General features: G+C 35.6%; 2 protein-coding genes and 1 long non-coding RNA gene across 5 annotated transcripts in view; 1 reads left to right on the forward strand and 2 right to left on the reverse strand.

Moving 5' to 3' along the window:
- Positions 1-397: 397 nt before the first annotated feature.
- On the reverse strand, positions 398-10,411 carry LOC111806177 (DNA mismatch repair protein MSH7-like). Of its 2 annotated transcripts, none has more exons than XM_023691555.1 (18): positions 9,805-10,411; positions 8,978-9,536; positions 8,268-8,363; positions 8,118-8,173; positions 7,792-7,858; positions 7,438-7,533; positions 6,973-7,104; positions 6,852-6,885; positions 6,698-6,745; positions 6,005-6,204; positions 5,799-5,925; positions 5,442-5,722; positions 4,276-4,467; positions 3,723-4,136; positions 3,435-3,531; positions 2,842-2,969; positions 572-1,039; positions 398-485 (listed from the first exon to the last, which is right to left on the reverse strand). In XM_023691555.1, exons 1-17 carry the CDS (start codon positions 10,116-10,118, stop codon positions 596-598), a joined length of 3,285 nt encoding a protein of 1,094 aa, XP_023547323.1. In that variant the 5' UTR covers positions 10,119-10,411; the 3' UTR covers positions 398-485; positions 572-595. The 2 variants fall into 2 exon arrangements, with proteins under 2 accessions (XP_023547323.1, XP_023547322.1); XM_023691554.1 differs by having other exon boundaries at positions 398-482; positions 569-1,039.
- A 1,583-nt stretch (positions 10,412-11,994) lies between these two features.
- LOC111806179 lies at positions 11,995-15,241 on the reverse strand. 2 transcript variants are annotated; one of them, XR_002816751.1, is made up of 4 exons: positions 15,065-15,241; positions 14,242-14,484; positions 14,037-14,117; positions 11,995-12,417 (listed from the first exon to the last, which is right to left on the reverse strand). It is a non-coding gene; the product is annotated as an uncharacterized LOC111806179 (long non-coding RNA). The 2 variants fall into 2 exon arrangements; XR_002816752.1 differs by having other exon boundaries at positions 14,242-14,508.
- A 2,042-nt stretch (positions 15,242-17,283) lies between these two features.
- The window catches only part of LOC111806178 (heat stress transcription factor C-1-like), a 1,404-nt gene continuing 953 nt past the window's right edge, over positions 17,284-17,734 (forward strand). Inside the window, exon 1 of the mRNA XM_023691556.1 lies at positions 17,284-17,565. Within this exon, the coding sequence (XP_023547324.1) occupies positions 17,350-17,565 (216 nt within the window). The 5' untranslated portion in view covers positions 17,284-17,349. The remainder of the gene's footprint in view (positions 17,566-17,734) is intronic.

Genomic DNA, 17,734 nt, shown 5'->3' on the forward strand with positions numbered 1-17,734 from the left:
TATTTTTTGAAATTTTATTTAATACTATTTTTTCACAATAAAATTTAATAATCAAAACAATTGAAACAGCCATAATACTTGATTTCGGAAAAAGTTAAGAATGTGAATCCAAAATGCCTCTAAAATCTAATGGGCCTCAGTCTATATGAAGCCCATAAAAGTTGAAATTTGGGCCTGAAGCCTTTTAACTAGTGGGCTTTTAACCCATAAAAGTCCAAAATACCCCTATTCAATTTTTGTTAATTAACTCACTAAACTTAATTTTTAAAAACAATGTAAAAATCTCCATAAAATCATAAATTTCTTGAATTTTCATTGAAATTTCATGAATTTTGTAGAATTAATATGCTTTTTAACTCATTGAAAGCATATAAAACTATTTTTGTGGAATGAGATCAATTCATTCAAAATCATATTAAAATAGATTAAGAGTATTTTTATGTACAAAATATAAGTCCTCAAAGATTAAAAGGACCTAAATGCATTCTCCTCTTAAATACAAAAATTCTCTAAATTCTAAAATTAAGCATTTAGATGAAAAACTTCACAGAAGAAATTTCCTACATCCCATATATCCTATCATACAATTATCAACCTAGCAGTGATATGATCTCTTAAGCTCATACCATAAACAAAATAAAGTATCAAAAGCATCATTTTCGTCGAGATCATTACCTCGAAACTCCGAGACCGCGATTAGAGTTTTCAACCACTCTTCATGAAGAGTTGAAAACTGTGAGCGTTGTTCGCTTGATTTGAAGCTCTCTTTGATGGTTTTCTTCAGCATTTGGCTAGCTTTTGAAGCTGCTTCAACGACTCGCCCCGGGATTCCAGCCATGGTTGCTACTTGCAACCCGTAGCTCTCAGGGCATGCTCCGGAGCGGAGGCGATATAGAAAAACCAGCTCATGGTCCTTGAATGCGCAGGCCATGTGTTGAAGCATGACGTGAGGATGAGAGGCAAACTCCTTTGTTAGAGGGTGGTAGTGAGTAGCAAATAGAAGTCGACAGTTCACCTTTTCTATCAGATGGCGAAACACCTGAAGAACGGATTCATACACATTAATATTGTTTGATCAATAGGGGATGGATATTTGCAAGTAAGTGATATTTTATAGTTTATGCAAAAATCAAGCAGCAAATGTATACTACATCCATCCAACATGAATTATGCCCATGTTCGAGGTACTATCATCGCACCATGTCTTAGGACAAACTTGGGAGTGATTTTAAATTATTTGTCATTTTCAAAATCAATTTTAATGGTATAAAAACTACGCTTAAATGTGTAGAATCAAACATTGAATTGATTTAACATAATTGAAGACATATTTCGAAGTGATTTTGAACATAAACTCTCTTTTGAATATCAAAATTTCCAGTCAGAATGAAGACATGAGTTATAAAATTTTTTTTTTTTTAATTTTAAAAAATGTTCATGGTTTTCATCTTTCCAAAGTATTATAAGCTTAATTTTCAAAAATATCTTGCCGCTATGATAACGAAATTTGCTACATACCTGTGCAAGAATAACAGCTAGACAAGTAGAACGAAGAAGTGTTGATTTCCCGCCCATGTTTGGTCCCGTTAGCAGTAGAGTATGGGGATGGTAGCCATCTTTATCAGGACCAAGGATCATATCATTAGGAACTGGTGATTCTCCGTTCTCCACAAGGGCATATGGATGCCATAGCCCATTAATTTGAAGAACTGGCCCCTGCTTTTCTGGACTCGACGTTGAATTACTCGATTGAGGCAAAATAATAGGTCTAGACATGGACCCTCTAGATGAATGACCAATTACTGCAAATGATCTCAGCACATCAATACAATTGAGGGCATGAATTACTTCACACCATTCAGTAGCTTTTTCCACAAATAACTCGATTAATATAGAGAGTCTTTCAGCATCGGAATCCGTTACATCATGGTTCTGAGAAAAGATTACAAACAAACATTTTTAGCTGAGATCTCAAGCGAAGGATTNTATGGTTCTGAGAAAAAATTACAAACAAACATTTTTAGCTGAGATCTCAAGCGAAGGATTCCATAGAAGAAGATATAAGATGCAGTTTGAGTGTTATAAAACTATGGAATGAGGCATGAGATGATAAAAGAAAGGCGAGGGAAAACCTGATAATTTGGAAATTCACTATCTACAGCTGCTTCAAATTGAGTGAGGAATTGATCGAGCCCACCATTGCTGGTGAGCTGTGGCAGTTTAACTACTTTTGATAGAGAAATAATGCAACCTTCCTTCTGGACTTGAATTAATAAATCCAATCCAGTCCTAAGGCCCTTCACCAAAGATCCGAATAATTTCACCTGCACCATATTATCAGTCATCACTCAGTGTGTTCATATATGCAAATTGCTGGTTCATGTAAAGCAAATACATAGAGAGCTTCAGGATAAATTACAGAACTAATCTTAGTACACAAACTGAAAAGAGAGAGCTTTCTTGGTATGAGGCCCTATGGAGAAACTAAAAGCAAAGTCACGAGAGTTTATGCTCAAAGTGGACAATATCNAACCTTCGTAAGTAGCAGGATGATGTAAATTTAAAATAAACATTCAAAATGAACATAAAAGTAAAATATCAAGCGTAAATTAGTAATGCATAAGACCAAATCAACTGACTTGATGTATTTCTATCTATAGTAAAGTGGACCTTAGAATGCAGACGCTTACTTCGACGGCAGAGTTACAGATGAAAGCATGTATACTAGAAAAAGATTTTTTTTATTTTTTTTATTTTGGTTAACCATGTAAAATCAATGGTAGAAATTTTAAGCTCGAGAATAATTGTGAATGAGATGGATTAAATGAAAACAAAACTCACAGCATATGCAATGGCATAGCCATCAAATGTGCTCGTTCCTCGCCCGAGTTCGTCAAGAATAACAAGAGAGTCCTGAGTAGCATGTTGGAGAACTGAAGCTGTTTCTGAGCATTCAACAAGGAAGGTACCTACAGAGTACAGAGACATGGATTGTTATTGTTTCACAAGAAATTCTTTGGTACTACTGAAATTTATATCTATGCATTTTCCATGCACTAACCAGGCCCATCCTTCGGGAATTCATAGAAGTTCACTTGAAAAAAACAAATAATCTGAAGTGGGTTTAACTTCTTAAATGTGTTCCTTTAAAAAAAAAAATCTTAATTAAAAAAACTCTAAAAAATTGGATTAATTCAAAAGTTATTTTTGGATAAATTATCACGCAAAAATTTCTTCAAAAATAACTTTTAAACTAATTCAAAAGTTTTAACTACTTTTTATTAATTAAATTACTTTAAAAGATATATTTAATCATCTAAAATAATTCAAGAAGCTAGACATACTAAATTATCAATTATTTAGAAAGTATTAATAGAAAATTTGATTTTATTTAAAATTATTTCTTATGACAATAAAAACAAATAAACTCTTACTTTCTCCTGTCATGATTCGATCCGTAGCACCAAGTCTCGTAAAGATGGTATCCACAACCGAGAGCGTGCATGTCTCACAAGGCACGTAGCAACCCAACTGCAATTCAACCAGAGTGTGGGATGAAATAATAATGTTTTATCTATTTTACGTTTCGTTTATAACCCTTTGATTTTGGTTTTTTTTTTTTTTAATTTTAAAAAATGTTCATGGTTTTCATCTTTCCAAAGTATTATAAGCTTAATTTTCAAAAATATCTTGCCGCTATGATAACGAAATTTGCTACATACCTGTGCAAGAATAACAGCTAGACAAGTAGAACGAAGAAGTGTTGATTTCCCGCCCATGTTTGGTCCCGTTAGCAGTAGAGTATGGGGATGGTAGCCATCTTTATCAGGACCAAGGATCATATCATTAGGAACTGGTGATTCTCCGTTCTCCACAAGGGCATATGGATGCCATAGCCCATTAATTTGAAGAACTGGCCCCTGCTTTTCTGGACTCGACGTTGAATTACTCGATTGAGGCAAAATAATAGGTCTAGACATGGACCCTCTAGATGAATGACCAATTACTGCAAATGATCTCAGCACATCAATACAATTGAGGGCATGAATTACTTCACACCATTCAGTAGCTTTTTCCACAAATAACTCGATTAATATAGAGAGTCTTTCAGCATCGGAATCCGTTACATCATGGTTCTGAGAAAAGATTACAAACAAACATTTTTAGCTGAGATCTCAAGCGAAGGATTCCATAGAAGAAGATATAAGATGCAGTTTGAGTGTTATAAAACTATGGAATGAGGCATGAGATGATAAAAGAAAGGCGAGGGAAAACCTGATAATTTGGAAATTCACTATCTACAGCTGCTTCAAATTGAGTGAGGAATTGATCGAGCCCACCATTGCTGGTGAGCTGTGGCAGTTTAACTACTTTTGATAGAGAAATAATGCAACCTTCCTTCTGGACTTGAATTAATAAATCCAATCCAGTCCTAAGGCCCTTCACCAAAGATCCGAATAATTTCACCTGCACCATATTATCAGTCATCACTCAGTGTGTTCATATATGCAAATTGCTGGTTCATGTAAAGCAAATACATAGAGAGCTTCAGGATAAATTACAGAACTAATCTTAGTACACAAACTGAAAAGAGAGAGCTTTCTTGGTATGAGGCCCTATGGAGAAACTAAAAGCAAAGTCACGAGAGTTTATGCTCAAAGTGGACAATATCATACTATTGTGGAGATAGTTAGAGTCATGCCCTTAACTTAGCCATGTCAATAGAATCATCAAATGTCGAACAAAGAAGTTGCGAGCCTCGAAGGTGTAGTCAAAAGTGACTCAAATGTCGAACAAAGGGTATACTTTATTTAGGGCTCTAGAGAAAGAGTCGAGCTTCGATTAAGTGGAGGCTATTCGAGAGCTCCATAGGCCTCAGGGGAGGGCCTATGGTGTAATTTGTTCGAGGGGAGGATTGTTGAGGATTGCTGGGAGAGGAGTCCCAAAATTAAGGGGTTGATCATGGGTTTATAAGTAAGGAATACATCTCCATTGGTATGAGGCCTTTTGGGAAACCAAAGCAAAGCCATGAAAATTAATGCTCAAAGTGGACAATATCATACCATTGTGAGATGGTCCATGATTCCTAACACTAATCTAGTACACAAACTGAAAAGAGAGAGCTTCCTTGGTGCAACTTCAAACAAGAGTAATTTCAAATACAAATTAAGCGGACATGAAATGTCATATGAGCAATAATACAAAATTTTACGATTACATCCCCACGATCAAATTAAAAGAAGCAAGAATGATTTGTGATAACCTTGGGTAACGACCACGCAAGTGACAAAATCTAACGCCTCCAAATCACAAAGAAAGTCAAAACTAAAATCTCTAGAACAACGCATATATTCAGTGTAAGAATCCCATACTTCGCATTCAACATATCGAGAGTGTAGTAATGACATTAGATTTGCTGATTATGCATATATTTTACTTACCCGCCGTTTCTGTAACTTCTTGCGAATCAATGGTAATACAAGAGAAGCAGATGACTGAACCGTAGCCTTAATCTGCCCAAACAGCCTCTCTAAGTCTGGAAGCTTGCGGAGATAGGTGGTACCAAGAAGTGCCATAACTTCAGATTGTGCCATCAGTTCTTCAACCACATTAAGCCTATTATTAATCTCTTCAACATCTTTAAGAGGATGACAGATCCACAACCTCAAAAGCCGCTTGCCTGATGATGTGACACAGTTATCAAGATACTTGTACAGTGTACCTGCAACATAAGTATCGTAATTAATAAAATTTGTTGATCTGGTCCTTCAGACCTTGAAGTTGAAACAAACGCATACCTGATAAACCACCATCATCATTGTTTCTGAAAATTTCAAGATTAACCATTGTTTGTCCATCCATTCTTAGACAGCCTCTGTATACTTGGTATGGCAGTACATTTCCCTCCCGCAAGACATCATCCAACTGTAAGAGGTTGGAGATCATAAATCCCAACAGTTTATGTGATAAGACATATATCAGTGTCTCCAAGAACCATACTTACCATCAGCCTTGACATATGATTAATAAGTCCTCCTAGAGCACATAGAGCAATGTCATCGTGGACTGTGCTTTCAATCGTATGATTCCACAAATTCAAGGAGCCTTTAAAATATCCTTTAGACTGGATCAAAAGTTTAACCTCTGAAGCTTCCAGAAAATCTGTAACTGGCGACCCTGATGTGGATTCTAGAGCGGTGGAACCTACAAGATGAATAGAATAAGAAATTTGAGAATAAATATTACAGCTCAAACATTGTGGATAAAAAAGAAAAGGCTAGTTTTTCAAAACACTTCCAAACAACCCTTGGTTATTAACAGGAACATAAGAGATACCTAAGAAATAAATGGTCAGTATTATATTCTGATCACCAACTCAATTGTTTAAAATATATTATTGATTCAGAGTTAAACGACAATCAGTCATTTTGGAGACTAAGGGGACAACATTTCCAAAGAAATAACATCAAAATACATAAAATAAAAGTCGATCACTTTCCATTTAAATCTAATGACTTGAGAACAATGTATAATAAAATTGAATTAGAAGATAACAAGTAGCAAAAGAGGAGACGTAAACTCAGACATGTATTGTGTCTGCACATGCACGAGCACATATGACAAGTGATAAATAAAAAGGTAACCTTTTCGCTCATCAAAGGAAATTTCTTATTATAAAGACACGAAAAGAACCAACCAGTTGGCGAGTACTTCTTTAGAACTTTATGTGTTTCTTTAGATAATCCTGCACAAAATAAAATTGTGGACGTTTAAGGAAAGTTCGACAAAAATAAATATATCAATCAATTAAATAAAGGCCTAAAGTCCAAGATGAGAGGAAAGATTCTTACCTCTAGCTTCATATATTATTTCCTTTGGAGACACCTAGAGAAACCACAAATGCACATATTACTATCAAACTTGCAAAAGCAAATAACAGAAATGCAAAAATGAAAATTTTGAATTGCCTACTTGCATCAAGAGGGCACCGAGAGCAGCGCAGGAAGCATCATCTTTGATAGAGCCAGTCCAAAATTTTAAAGCAGCACAATCAACAAAGGCAAACCCATATGCAATTGAATTATTATCCAGCCCACAACTCTCCTAAAGAAAAATTCCAATGAAGCATACTGTCAATGTAGCTTTATGATGTAATGTTTATTTTCATCATCATCTAACAGTAATTTCCTAGTCCAAAATGAGATTTGAAACGGTAATGCCATGGAATAGATCCCTCAATTGTTGGGTAACTGTGAACTTTTCAATGAGTAAGAACTTTTTAGAATTTGTTTGAAAAAAGAATGAAGAAAAGTAAAATATATGCCTCAAACTTATTACTGAAAGAAAAATGGACAAGTTTATCTAGAACCAAAATCTTAAATTTTCTAACAATTCCAAATATCAATTACATACAAGTATTGAATTAATTTCTAATACCTCTTTGATGGAAAGCAAATGAACAGCGTCAGGCCCAATATCACCATCAACCTTGGTTGACGGAGTAACAACCTGTACCAATTTCCGAGGTATCACCTGAAATTAACAAGTCATAAATTAAATCGTTAAAAGTATACCATCCAGATGTATAATATATGGAACAAGTAGAAAGAAGCACAATGGAACGTCTTTTGATAATTTTGAAAATCCAAATTAAAAATCATCTAGATGAACATCTACACAAACGCTCAGCACAAAAATCCAGGTAAAAAAGAAGAAAAAAGACAAAACTTTGAAATGAATATGCAGAAATCAGAATCAATGTCCACGTGATATCTGAAGCGACAAACTTACAGAATTTGCACCTCTGGTTTTTGTTTGATCTGAAGATTCCAACTGCTCAATTCGCCCAACTTTATGTCTTCATAAAGATTGTCACAAGAATGTGTTAGCCTCATCACACATACTCAAAATAAATAGCATGCAAACATGATGCTGAAGTAAATTTTCATTAGTGATTTTAATCAGATCTAATGCCTCTAGTTTACTCAATTGCTGTTTAGACTCCTTTGCTCTTGGTGCATCAAGTGAGAACAAAAGCTTACATCTTATAGGATACAATCTGGAGAAACATTAATAAGAAGTCAGATGAACAACATAACAGAGCTATCTATCCTTACCCACGAGCAACAAGCTTTTGAACGGCATCATCAATCCCACTTTCAGGAACACCAACCTAAGTAGAATAGGTAATATCAGGGATATGTGGATAACTAAAAGATAAAGAAATAAATACACAGGAAAAAACAGATTGATGAATTTTATTTAACCTGCCTACATTTCCCAACACCACTTAATGTCATTTTCCAGTCAAGCTCCTTGTGACCAATTTCAGCATCTTGTTCATATAGCTCATAGAACTTTCCCTGTGATTTGCAAAAGAAAATTCATATTCTTATATTAACCAATTGAGGTAGTGTATTGATTACATATTCAAAGGCATCCACCAGTGAAAGCAAAGTCTCCCAAGGGTATAAACTGTGTAGAAGAGGAAAACCCCTCACTGAGATAGAGAAAAATTGAGCTTATCAAATAATAAGTTTAATTACCTTATTAATCTATCAGTGTATGTGCCAAAATGAGTAGGTCAGAAAATATGGATCTCAACCCAAAAGTCAACAATGATTTCTGAATTTGAAGGAAAATGACATCCCTTGAAAAAGTGAAGGCTACAATTCATATTCCCCATATTTTTATGTTTTTCTTTTCATCTCTACTTCTATGATGGATCCAAATTTTATTTAAATTGATTCACATTTGGACATATCAAAAACAAAATTCACGATAATCAACTCATTTCAATTACAGTTCCAATGTGACCTTTGTAAGCAAAATACTAGTAATTTATATGGTTGCAAATTGTGGAGATACCCATTTCAGCACAGGTAACACAAAATGAACAACTATTCATAGGATAAAAACGTATATTGAAATCAGGAGCTAATTCATGCAATGATAGTGTTCGAGAATATAAACTAACCACTTTGAAGAAAAGCAAAATGTCCATATATTGACATTTCACATTCCAGTATTGTTTTTGTGAGGCTGACATTTTCTTCAGCACGTCAGGTGGTATGAATAATGTTTTTTTATCATAAAGAGGATGGTCAGGCCTTCTACCATCAGCATCTCTAATTTGACAGGGATTGAGCCACTCAAATTTGCTAGTTGCATCAGAAACTTCATGGTGAATCATGTTTGAGTTCATCGAGTCCTGAAGGAGTTTAATTCTTTTGGTACTATGCTGCAAAAAATCAGCATTCCCATCCACAAGAGGAATCTCTTGAGATCTCTTCAAACGTGAGGCAGAAGGTCGCATGCCAGGTGTTTCTGGTCCACCAATGCCATCATCGCTTTCAATATCCAAGACAGGTCCTCTATGTCCATTTAAATTTGCAGCGTGGAGTTTACCATGATGTCTAGAAGCTCCCTTTAGCTCCGTAAGTTCTATTGGATCGTTAACCTTACCAGAAATGGAAGGTATCTGAGAAGAATCTTTCCAAACCTCGTTCTGAGAGGAATCTTTTTTAATCTCGTCCCTGCAGGATTCATTCATAGATATTAAAATGCAACTACATCATAGAATAAGCCACGTTTGGTTCTTCTAAAATCAAGAGAAAACAATGCAAAAGTATTACAAGAACTCGTCAGTACAAAGACGCGTTTGGTTCTTCTAAAACCAATAGAAAACGATGCAAGAGTATTACAAGAACAGTATACTACGCGATTTAAATGGAGAAAGCAAAATGCAGTACGTCATCGACTAAGAATCCGAAGACCTGCTCGCTTAGTTAATATCAACATTACCTATCGTGCGCCTTGTGTTTATCATCGACTCTCACAAATTTGTGCATGATGCTCGAAAAGAGAGAAGAACCTCTGTTCTTCTCAATCACCGGCAAAATCTGGCGAGGCACCTTCTCCGGCGGCGTGTCGGTTCCTCTAATCTCCAGGGAGGGATCCGCATTGGTCTGGATACCCGGCTGCTCCAAACCGGCAACGTTTGGTTTCGCCGGAAAGCGAGTGAGCCGCTGGGCAACGGAGGAGGTATCCCCATCGGAGCTCCGATTTTCGGACGGAGATTTTTGGAAGAAGGATAACAAAGATTTCTGGCGCTGCATTTTTCACGATGAACTGTGGAAAGCTTCGCTAGAACTGGAGACTGAAGAGGACAGTATAGAAGTGAATTGCAATAGTTTAAATTGGCGCCAAATTTTTGCGCCCTTTTTAAGTGCCCTAATTTTGCAATGTGTTGAATGTTTCTCAAATTAGTATTTATATTAAAATATGACCTAAATTACATTTTTAGCCTTCTATTGTAACTTTAAATTCCAAGTTGCTTTTAATCTGATTCCACCAGAAACAAGAACGGCGGGTAAATGGGGTTCGGATGGGAAAGGGTCATGGATGACATTTCACAACTTTAATTTATTTTTTTTAATATTGACGTTTTCTCCCCCTATTTTTTTTTTAAAACTATAAATATAGTATTTAACCAATATTTTATTTATTATTTAAATCAACAAATAATAAATCACCGCAATAAAAATATTCATGAATTCCCTATTATTTAATAAGATCATCAAATGGATTAATTACTAAAAAAAAAAATGTATTTGTTCGTGCGAATTTTCAAAATGGTTTCGTCTAGTTTGCGTATAGTGATGCAATTTATAATGTATACTGATTATATATTTTGATTCGAGGGTCAATCAGACGAGGTTCGATCTTTATGTCGTAGTTTACAAAAAGACGATTGATTAGTTGAGATCCTACCGTTTTCAAAACTTACGAGCTTAATCAATAAATTATCGAAATTATGATGAATGGTCATGGTGTACGATTCTGGTTTCACACATCAACCACCATGTCAATTTCTTAATCCATTCCTGCGTTCCAGTTTTCTACGCATCAACTATCGGGTAAGTTTCTGTCATTTTAACAAAAAAAAACTTTCATCAAGTTCATGCAATGATTTCGAAATGTAATAGACAATTCAAACTTACGTCTATTAGTATCTAACGGTCTAAATCACTGTGTAAATATTAACTACGAGTTTAGTTTAACTAGTTAAGGTGGGATTGTTCGAGATAAGTTCGAGATTTAAAGTCGAAATCAAAATCNACTTTCATCAAGTTCGTGCAATGATTTCGAAATGTAATAGACAATTCAAACTCACGTCTATTAGTATCTAACGGTCTAAATCACTGTGTAAATATTAACTACGAGTTTAGTTTAACTAGTTAAGGTGGGATTGTTCGAGATAAGTTCGAGATTTAAAGTCGAAATCAAAATCAAATTCAAAGATAGGATAAACTTAGCAGACAAAAAAAACAAGACAAAATGATAGGCACAAAGTTTGGGTATGAACAAAAGTGTGCAAGGAGTTGCAATAATTGAAGATAATGAGGTTGACAAGTAACAAAGACAGAGATAATCTAACCACCAAATCCCATTCCCATTGATATTCCTCTAAGGGTAGGCCATGGCTACTTGCCTTTCTTATCTTCCCAATCCATTCATAAACCATCCATAGCTAATCTCAACCACTTCAATATGTCCATAAAAAGATTTACAACGTCAAGGCAGGCAGAGAGAAGAAAAATTGAGCTGTTTATGTTCGGGTTTAAGCCAAAGCCGAACGAAACGGTTTCCGACCATTGATATAGTTAATGATCTCGTCAACTTCAAGCATGTTGATATCTAACATCTTAACAGCAGTACAAACGGAAGAAGGAGATCAGCCCATTGTTAGCCCAAACCCACTCCTAGCAGATATTGGTTTTTCCTTTCGGGCTTCCTCTCAAGGTTTTTAAACGCGTCTGCTAGGTAGAGGTTTCCACACCCTTATAAAGAATGTTTCGTTCTACTCCCCAACCGATGTGGGATCTCACAATTGTATTTCATTTCGTGAAGAATTATAGAACACAGTTACTTTTCACAGACATNTGTATTTCGTGAAGAATTATAGAACACAGTTACTTTTCACAGACATACACACAGATAAGCATTGCATGCGTGAACACACAAATATGTTATATATAATCCATTGCATACAAAGTTGAGATATAAGATCAAAGCTTTTCTTCTCCACAACTTGAGAGAACCAGAAGGATATAAGTTTAAGGTGTGGTACATGTACTTAGCTTCATGCACAGGCCCTTAGGAAGATCCAAGAGATTCTTTGGAAGAAAGAGAGGCCACAGGGTGGTCGGCAGGCATTGATTTCGATCGTTTCATCCATGCTGATGACGTCGAACGATGAAGCCGACACCTAAAGGAGCCTTGATGCATCGTGGGTGAGCATAAACACTGGCCTTTCGGTGAACTCGACCTCACGGTCTCAGCATCTCTGTTGCCATGTTTAGGAGATGTGGAAACCACAACGCTAAGGCTGCCATCAGAGGCCATATCTGCAGACTGCAAGAAGTATGGAAACTCAAGTATTTAAAAGAGAAAAAGCTCTGTTAATCACAATATAAATATGATCAGTATTAAGAGATTTATCCTCAACTAGTGCGTGAGGCTAGAAGTAGTTATAGTGCAATTCAAGAGGTGATATCTTTTATTCTTCTCGGTTTGTCCTTAGTGAAAGCAACCATACAAAAAAAGCCTACGCTATCTCTTATGTCAAAAAGAGGAATCTGGCTAAGTTCTATTTGTTTAGTATCAATAATTATAATGATGTAGTCATTCTAGGATATAATATCAATATCTTCCACAACTTGAATACAAATCAGAAGGGAGGACTACATATGAGAGATCTCACATCGGTTGGAGAGAGGAACGAAACATTCCTTATAAGGGTGTGGAAACCTCTCCCTAGTTTTAAAACCTGGGCTAAAACAGACAATATTTGCTAGCGGTGGATTTGGCATGTTGCAAATAGTATCAGAGCCAGACACCGAGCAGTGTGCTAGTAAGGACGCTAGGCCCCCAAGGGGGGTGGATTGTGAGATCTCACATCGGTTGGAGAGGGGAACGAAACACTCCTTAGGGTGTGGAAACCTCTACCTAGCAGACGCGTTTTAAAACCGTGAGGCTGACGACAATACATAACAGACCAAAGCAGACAATATTTGTTATACAAAATATATAATTTCCATTAAGCACAATATCTGAAGGGCAGTAACTGAAGTTCAAAACTATGGTTATTTGATGCTTTTGAGACTGTAGAACTGTGACAAAACTTATCCACATCAAGAGATTCTTTTCATATCCACTGATCATGGAGGATCAGATACTCCCACTCTACTCAATAATTGAAGTGGATCATTCTCAGGAGTCGGTGAATTTGCTAGAACAGTTCAAAAATGAAGAAAAGAGGCCCCATGAAATTATACTGATCCAATAGCTAAAAGTCATACTGTTTTACCTCACACAGTGCTAGAGAGAAACAGATCGATCAGAATTTTCAATGGTTATCCATTGGCAATGGAGCTCGCAAACTCAATTTTGGATCTAATATGACACTTCAATATCAGAATGCCCTTGTTTTGTTTGATAGCTTTATGATACATCATGACAACAGGGATGGGCCTTCATACATGATATATATTATGGGATTCCTACAAACTCATGAAGTATTAAATTCGAATAAAAAGTAAAGAAAAAAACAAAATGCTGAATCAGCTTAGCCGTTCTATTAGACTACTTGCATCATTTGATTTTTTTTAGTTTACAGGAAACCGAACTTTCATTGAGAAAAAATGAAAGAGTGCAAGGGCATCCAAAAAAACGAACCCACAAAAGGAAGCCCAGCAAAAGAAAGGAGTTCCAGTCATGTAAAAATTACAAAAAAGCGTCGTCACCGATACCCAAAGAGAAACATAGAGCCTGTCAATGGCCCAAACATCACTAGAGTTCCTCACAACTCCTCGATCATCTCTTTATAACATCCATCCATCTTTTGATTAAAGATTATTTCATCATGTTCTAACGACTCTATACCATTTGGTAATCTTAAAAGTTGTGGAACACTTATAAGGCACAAGAATGGAGCAAACTAACGTAAACAAACAATGTTAACAGAAGCTTACCAATTTGCAGCAAATCGATTGAACAAAACTGCAAACTGCGATTCAGTACTGGTTGTTCATTAGTACACAAACAATAACAGCCTGCAACAATCACGAGAAAAAAAGGATTCAATTTCAAGCGGTACTCCATAATAACAACCAAGATATTGTCATTCTCAATCACCATTTTCAGGATAGAAAGTCACATTAACAGAGGATACTTAACTCAGCATTCAACATTTGTACAGCTCAGGCTCGCCAGTCTCCCTTCCCCTTTCTTCTTTTCTTCGAATTCATCTTTTTCAGAAGGATCGCTTGACAATGAGAGATGATATTGGCATTTTGTAGCTCTACACTAAAGTAACCAGAAGAGGGCTCGAAATGACTCGCGAGCAACCAAATGAAAGATTCATGGATTTCCTGGCCCGTTGGCAGGCCAAAGTTTCCCAATGTGTGGATCATTCACCATCTTTAAATTATTACAAATCAAATACTGAAAGCAGGCAAGAATCAAAGCCAATTTTCTTGCACAGGCAAGTTATATTGAAACTAAACCAAAAGGCTTAACTTAATGTGTTTGGGGCATTTTATCTTTTGTATGTGAGCTCAAACACCGACTTGATTACAGAGCCAAATATATTGATCAGGAGTAAATTATATTACAGGGATTTGTATGTGAAATCTTCCACTCTAATACCATATTAAACTACGAAAATACCAATAATTTATATTTAAAAAATCGATTATGTTCTAAATCTACGAAGCTTAAACAATGTTCTTATTTTTGTTCTTTTGTTTATGATTACCTTTTAGGAACGATTTCAGAATCCAAGAAATTAAAAACTTACTTCTGTTTCCATCGATCCTAGCTTACGGGAAGCATTATCAAAATCTAAGAACGATTCAAAAGCCTAAAGATGACAGAATCAAGTCGAATAAGAAACTAAATCAAGCCGAGTAACAAAATTTTCAAATTTCGTTCAAATAGAGCTCCACAATGCACGATAAGCGGAATAAACTGATATAACCGAGGAAGATAATGGACTTACAGTAGCGAAATCGGAAGTCGAGATGGTTGCGACGATTCAAATGAGTTTTTCTTCCTTGGCTGCCATGAAATGGAAATCACGCCCGAGTCTTTGAGCTTGATTCGAACCCCAACACTGAGATTCTCAGGCTAACAATGAGCGTCGGCTCGGAAAGAAAAAAAATGGCAATTCCGTAGCCATTATCAATTCCATATTTGTTATTTATTTATTTATTTTTATTGAAATATTATTTTAGCTATGCATTTTGCCTTCCGTACTTTTTGTCCATTAGTTTCAAATTTTATAATTTTAATCTACACAAATTTTATTATTCTTTTTTTAAAAAATATATATCCATTGATATTCTCTTTGTAAATTGATATATATATATATATATATATATATATATATATATATATATATATTTTGCATAAAACATATTCCTATAATTTAACTAATTTTAATATTTAAAAAAATTGAAATATAACATACAAAAATTACAATTTAAAATATTAAATTATCAAAAATATCCTCGTGTGTAACGACCATGTCTCGAATATGGAATCAAACTTGATGACTCCGACATTCTCCTGCATCTCATGTGACGTAATTACGTTACTTACTCCACTCTTTTAAGGAGGTGCACCGGTATAGGTAGCAACTTTCAATTCTTTTAAGTATCTTTTAACTAACTATGTTTTCTTCAAGATCCCTCTCATTCGAATGTGATATCAGTTTATTCATGTATTATTCTTTTACTCGAGCGTCACAAAAAAAAAAGTATTTTAATTTGAACAGTAGTATTATAATGATACGAAATATTTTAATAAAATATAATTATTAAATTAATAGAAAATATAATTAAAAAAAAAAACAAATAAAAAAGGGGTTGAATCTTGGTTAAGTGGAGGGAAGAGTAGATTTGGAGCACACAATTTTTGTCCCCTTATCCCAAACACTACCCGCCAAACATTACAAGAATAATTAATAATAATAATAATAATATAATAATAGTGAATTTGGAGAAAACGAAGGCTGGAAACGTGGCGATATTTTGTAAGAACCACGTGGATATGCTTTGCGGGCAGCTTAGCGGCGTAGCCTTGCTCCAAAAGTAAAGGCTGGGAGCAAAATCAGCTGATGAACGACCAAATCTAAGACACTGTACGGTCCTACTTTCCTCAGGTTATTTTATTATTATTTTCATATGGCTGTTCCTTCCCCACGCGGACGTGTGGAGCGTGTGATTCGGCTTTTCGGATAATTGCATGCAACTTTTCCAATATATAGTTTGCCTAAATTATATATAAAATTAAATAAAAAAAAAAAATAAAAATAACTATGAAGAAAATTCTCGAGTGGGTACGCATGTCAACATTTTGACTCAACGAACCTACAGGGTTAGGTTGCGAACTATATTCGGGTAACTCAAGTTACTAACCCAACGAACCCATAATCTTGGGTTGGTCTAAGAGATTTTCAACTTGACCTAATCTGGCTCGTGTACATCCTTACTTTTGTTGTTGAGATATACGTTTCGTTCATCTTTCTAACCGATGGAGATCTCATTTCACAGTCTACTCCCCAATGTTTGGCTTTAATACCATTTGTAATATATCAAACCCACCAGTAGTAGATATTATCCGTCTTAACCAGTTACATATTGTCATTAGTCTCACCGTTTTAAAACGCGTCTACTAAGGCCTTTTAAGGAATATTTCGTTTCTCTCTCCAACCCATGTGATATCTCACCATCTACTCCTCTTGGGGGCCAATCATTTTTGCTAACACACCACCGATGTCTGGCTTTTATACTATTTTTAACAGCTCAAGCCCACCGCTAACACATATTATCTGTTTTACTTCGTTATGTATTGTCGTGAGCCTCGCGATTTTAAAACGCGTCTACTAGGGGAGGTTTCCACACCTTCATAAGAAATACATGATTATTTTTAAAAGTCGACCATTAAATTAAAACTTTAGTTGAGATCTTCATATTTGTAGTTTAATTAAAACGTACGCTCCGCTTAGCGCGTGGAAGCTATAACCCACTGAAACATCTTATCCGATCTCAAAACCATGACGTGTACTAAACGACAATCAAAATCCAAGTGAGGAAGAGAAAATCTCCCAAACCAATCAAGAAAATGAACGGCCAGATATCAGCCACGTCAGCATTGTTACTGTACGCACCTCCCCACTATATAATACAGTGCCGCCTCACATTTCAGAGCATCACATCCCTTTTTTTCTCACAAGCTTCCATTGAAGCGAAGCCCTTTACTTTTCTCTCCTCTGTATATGGGATGGAGTCGAACCACCAACAAAACGACACCGTTGCGCCGTTCGTAATGAAAACTTACCAGATGGTCAACGATCCGATCACCGACGATTTAATCGCGTGGAGCAAAGCTAACAACAGCTTCATCGTCGCCGATCCTTTGGAACTCTCTCGCCGTATTCTTCCTTCTTACTTCAAACACAATAACTTCTCCAGTTTTGTTCGCCAGCTCAACACCTATGTAAGTCCAAATCCTTATCAATTCTTTCAAAAATTTCTATTTAGTCCTCCAATTTTCATCTCAATTACAAATTCAACCACAAATCTAACCAAAATTTTAATTTCACCCCGTTTTAATTCAAGTGGGTAACTATTTTTAAAATTAAATTGCAAAAAGAAAAAAAAAAAAA

This window comes from Cucurbita pepo, chromosome LG11 (assembly GCF_002806865.2).
Source record: "Cucurbita pepo subsp. pepo cultivar mu-cu-16 chromosome LG11, ASM280686v2, whole genome shotgun sequence".
Taxonomy (NCBI): domain Eukaryota; kingdom Viridiplantae; phylum Streptophyta; class Magnoliopsida; order Cucurbitales; family Cucurbitaceae; genus Cucurbita; species Cucurbita pepo.

What these genes read in the sequence shown, in the direction of transcription:
- LOC111806177 (XM_023691555.1), bottom strand. Translation starts at nt 10,118, where the DNA reads ATGCAGCGCCAGAAATCTTTGTTATCCTTCTTCCAAAAATCTCCGTCC. An exon ending in AATAATATATGAAGCTAGAG is followed by an intron (nt 6,746 to 6,851) that starts GTAAGAATCTTT and finishes TATTTTGTGCAG; the next exon opens with GATTATCTAAAGAAACACAT. An exon ending in ATCATATGTCAAGGCTGATG is followed by an intron (nt 5,926 to 6,004) that starts GTAAGTATGGTT and finishes AACCTCTTACAG; the next exon opens with TTGGATGATGTCTTGCGGGA.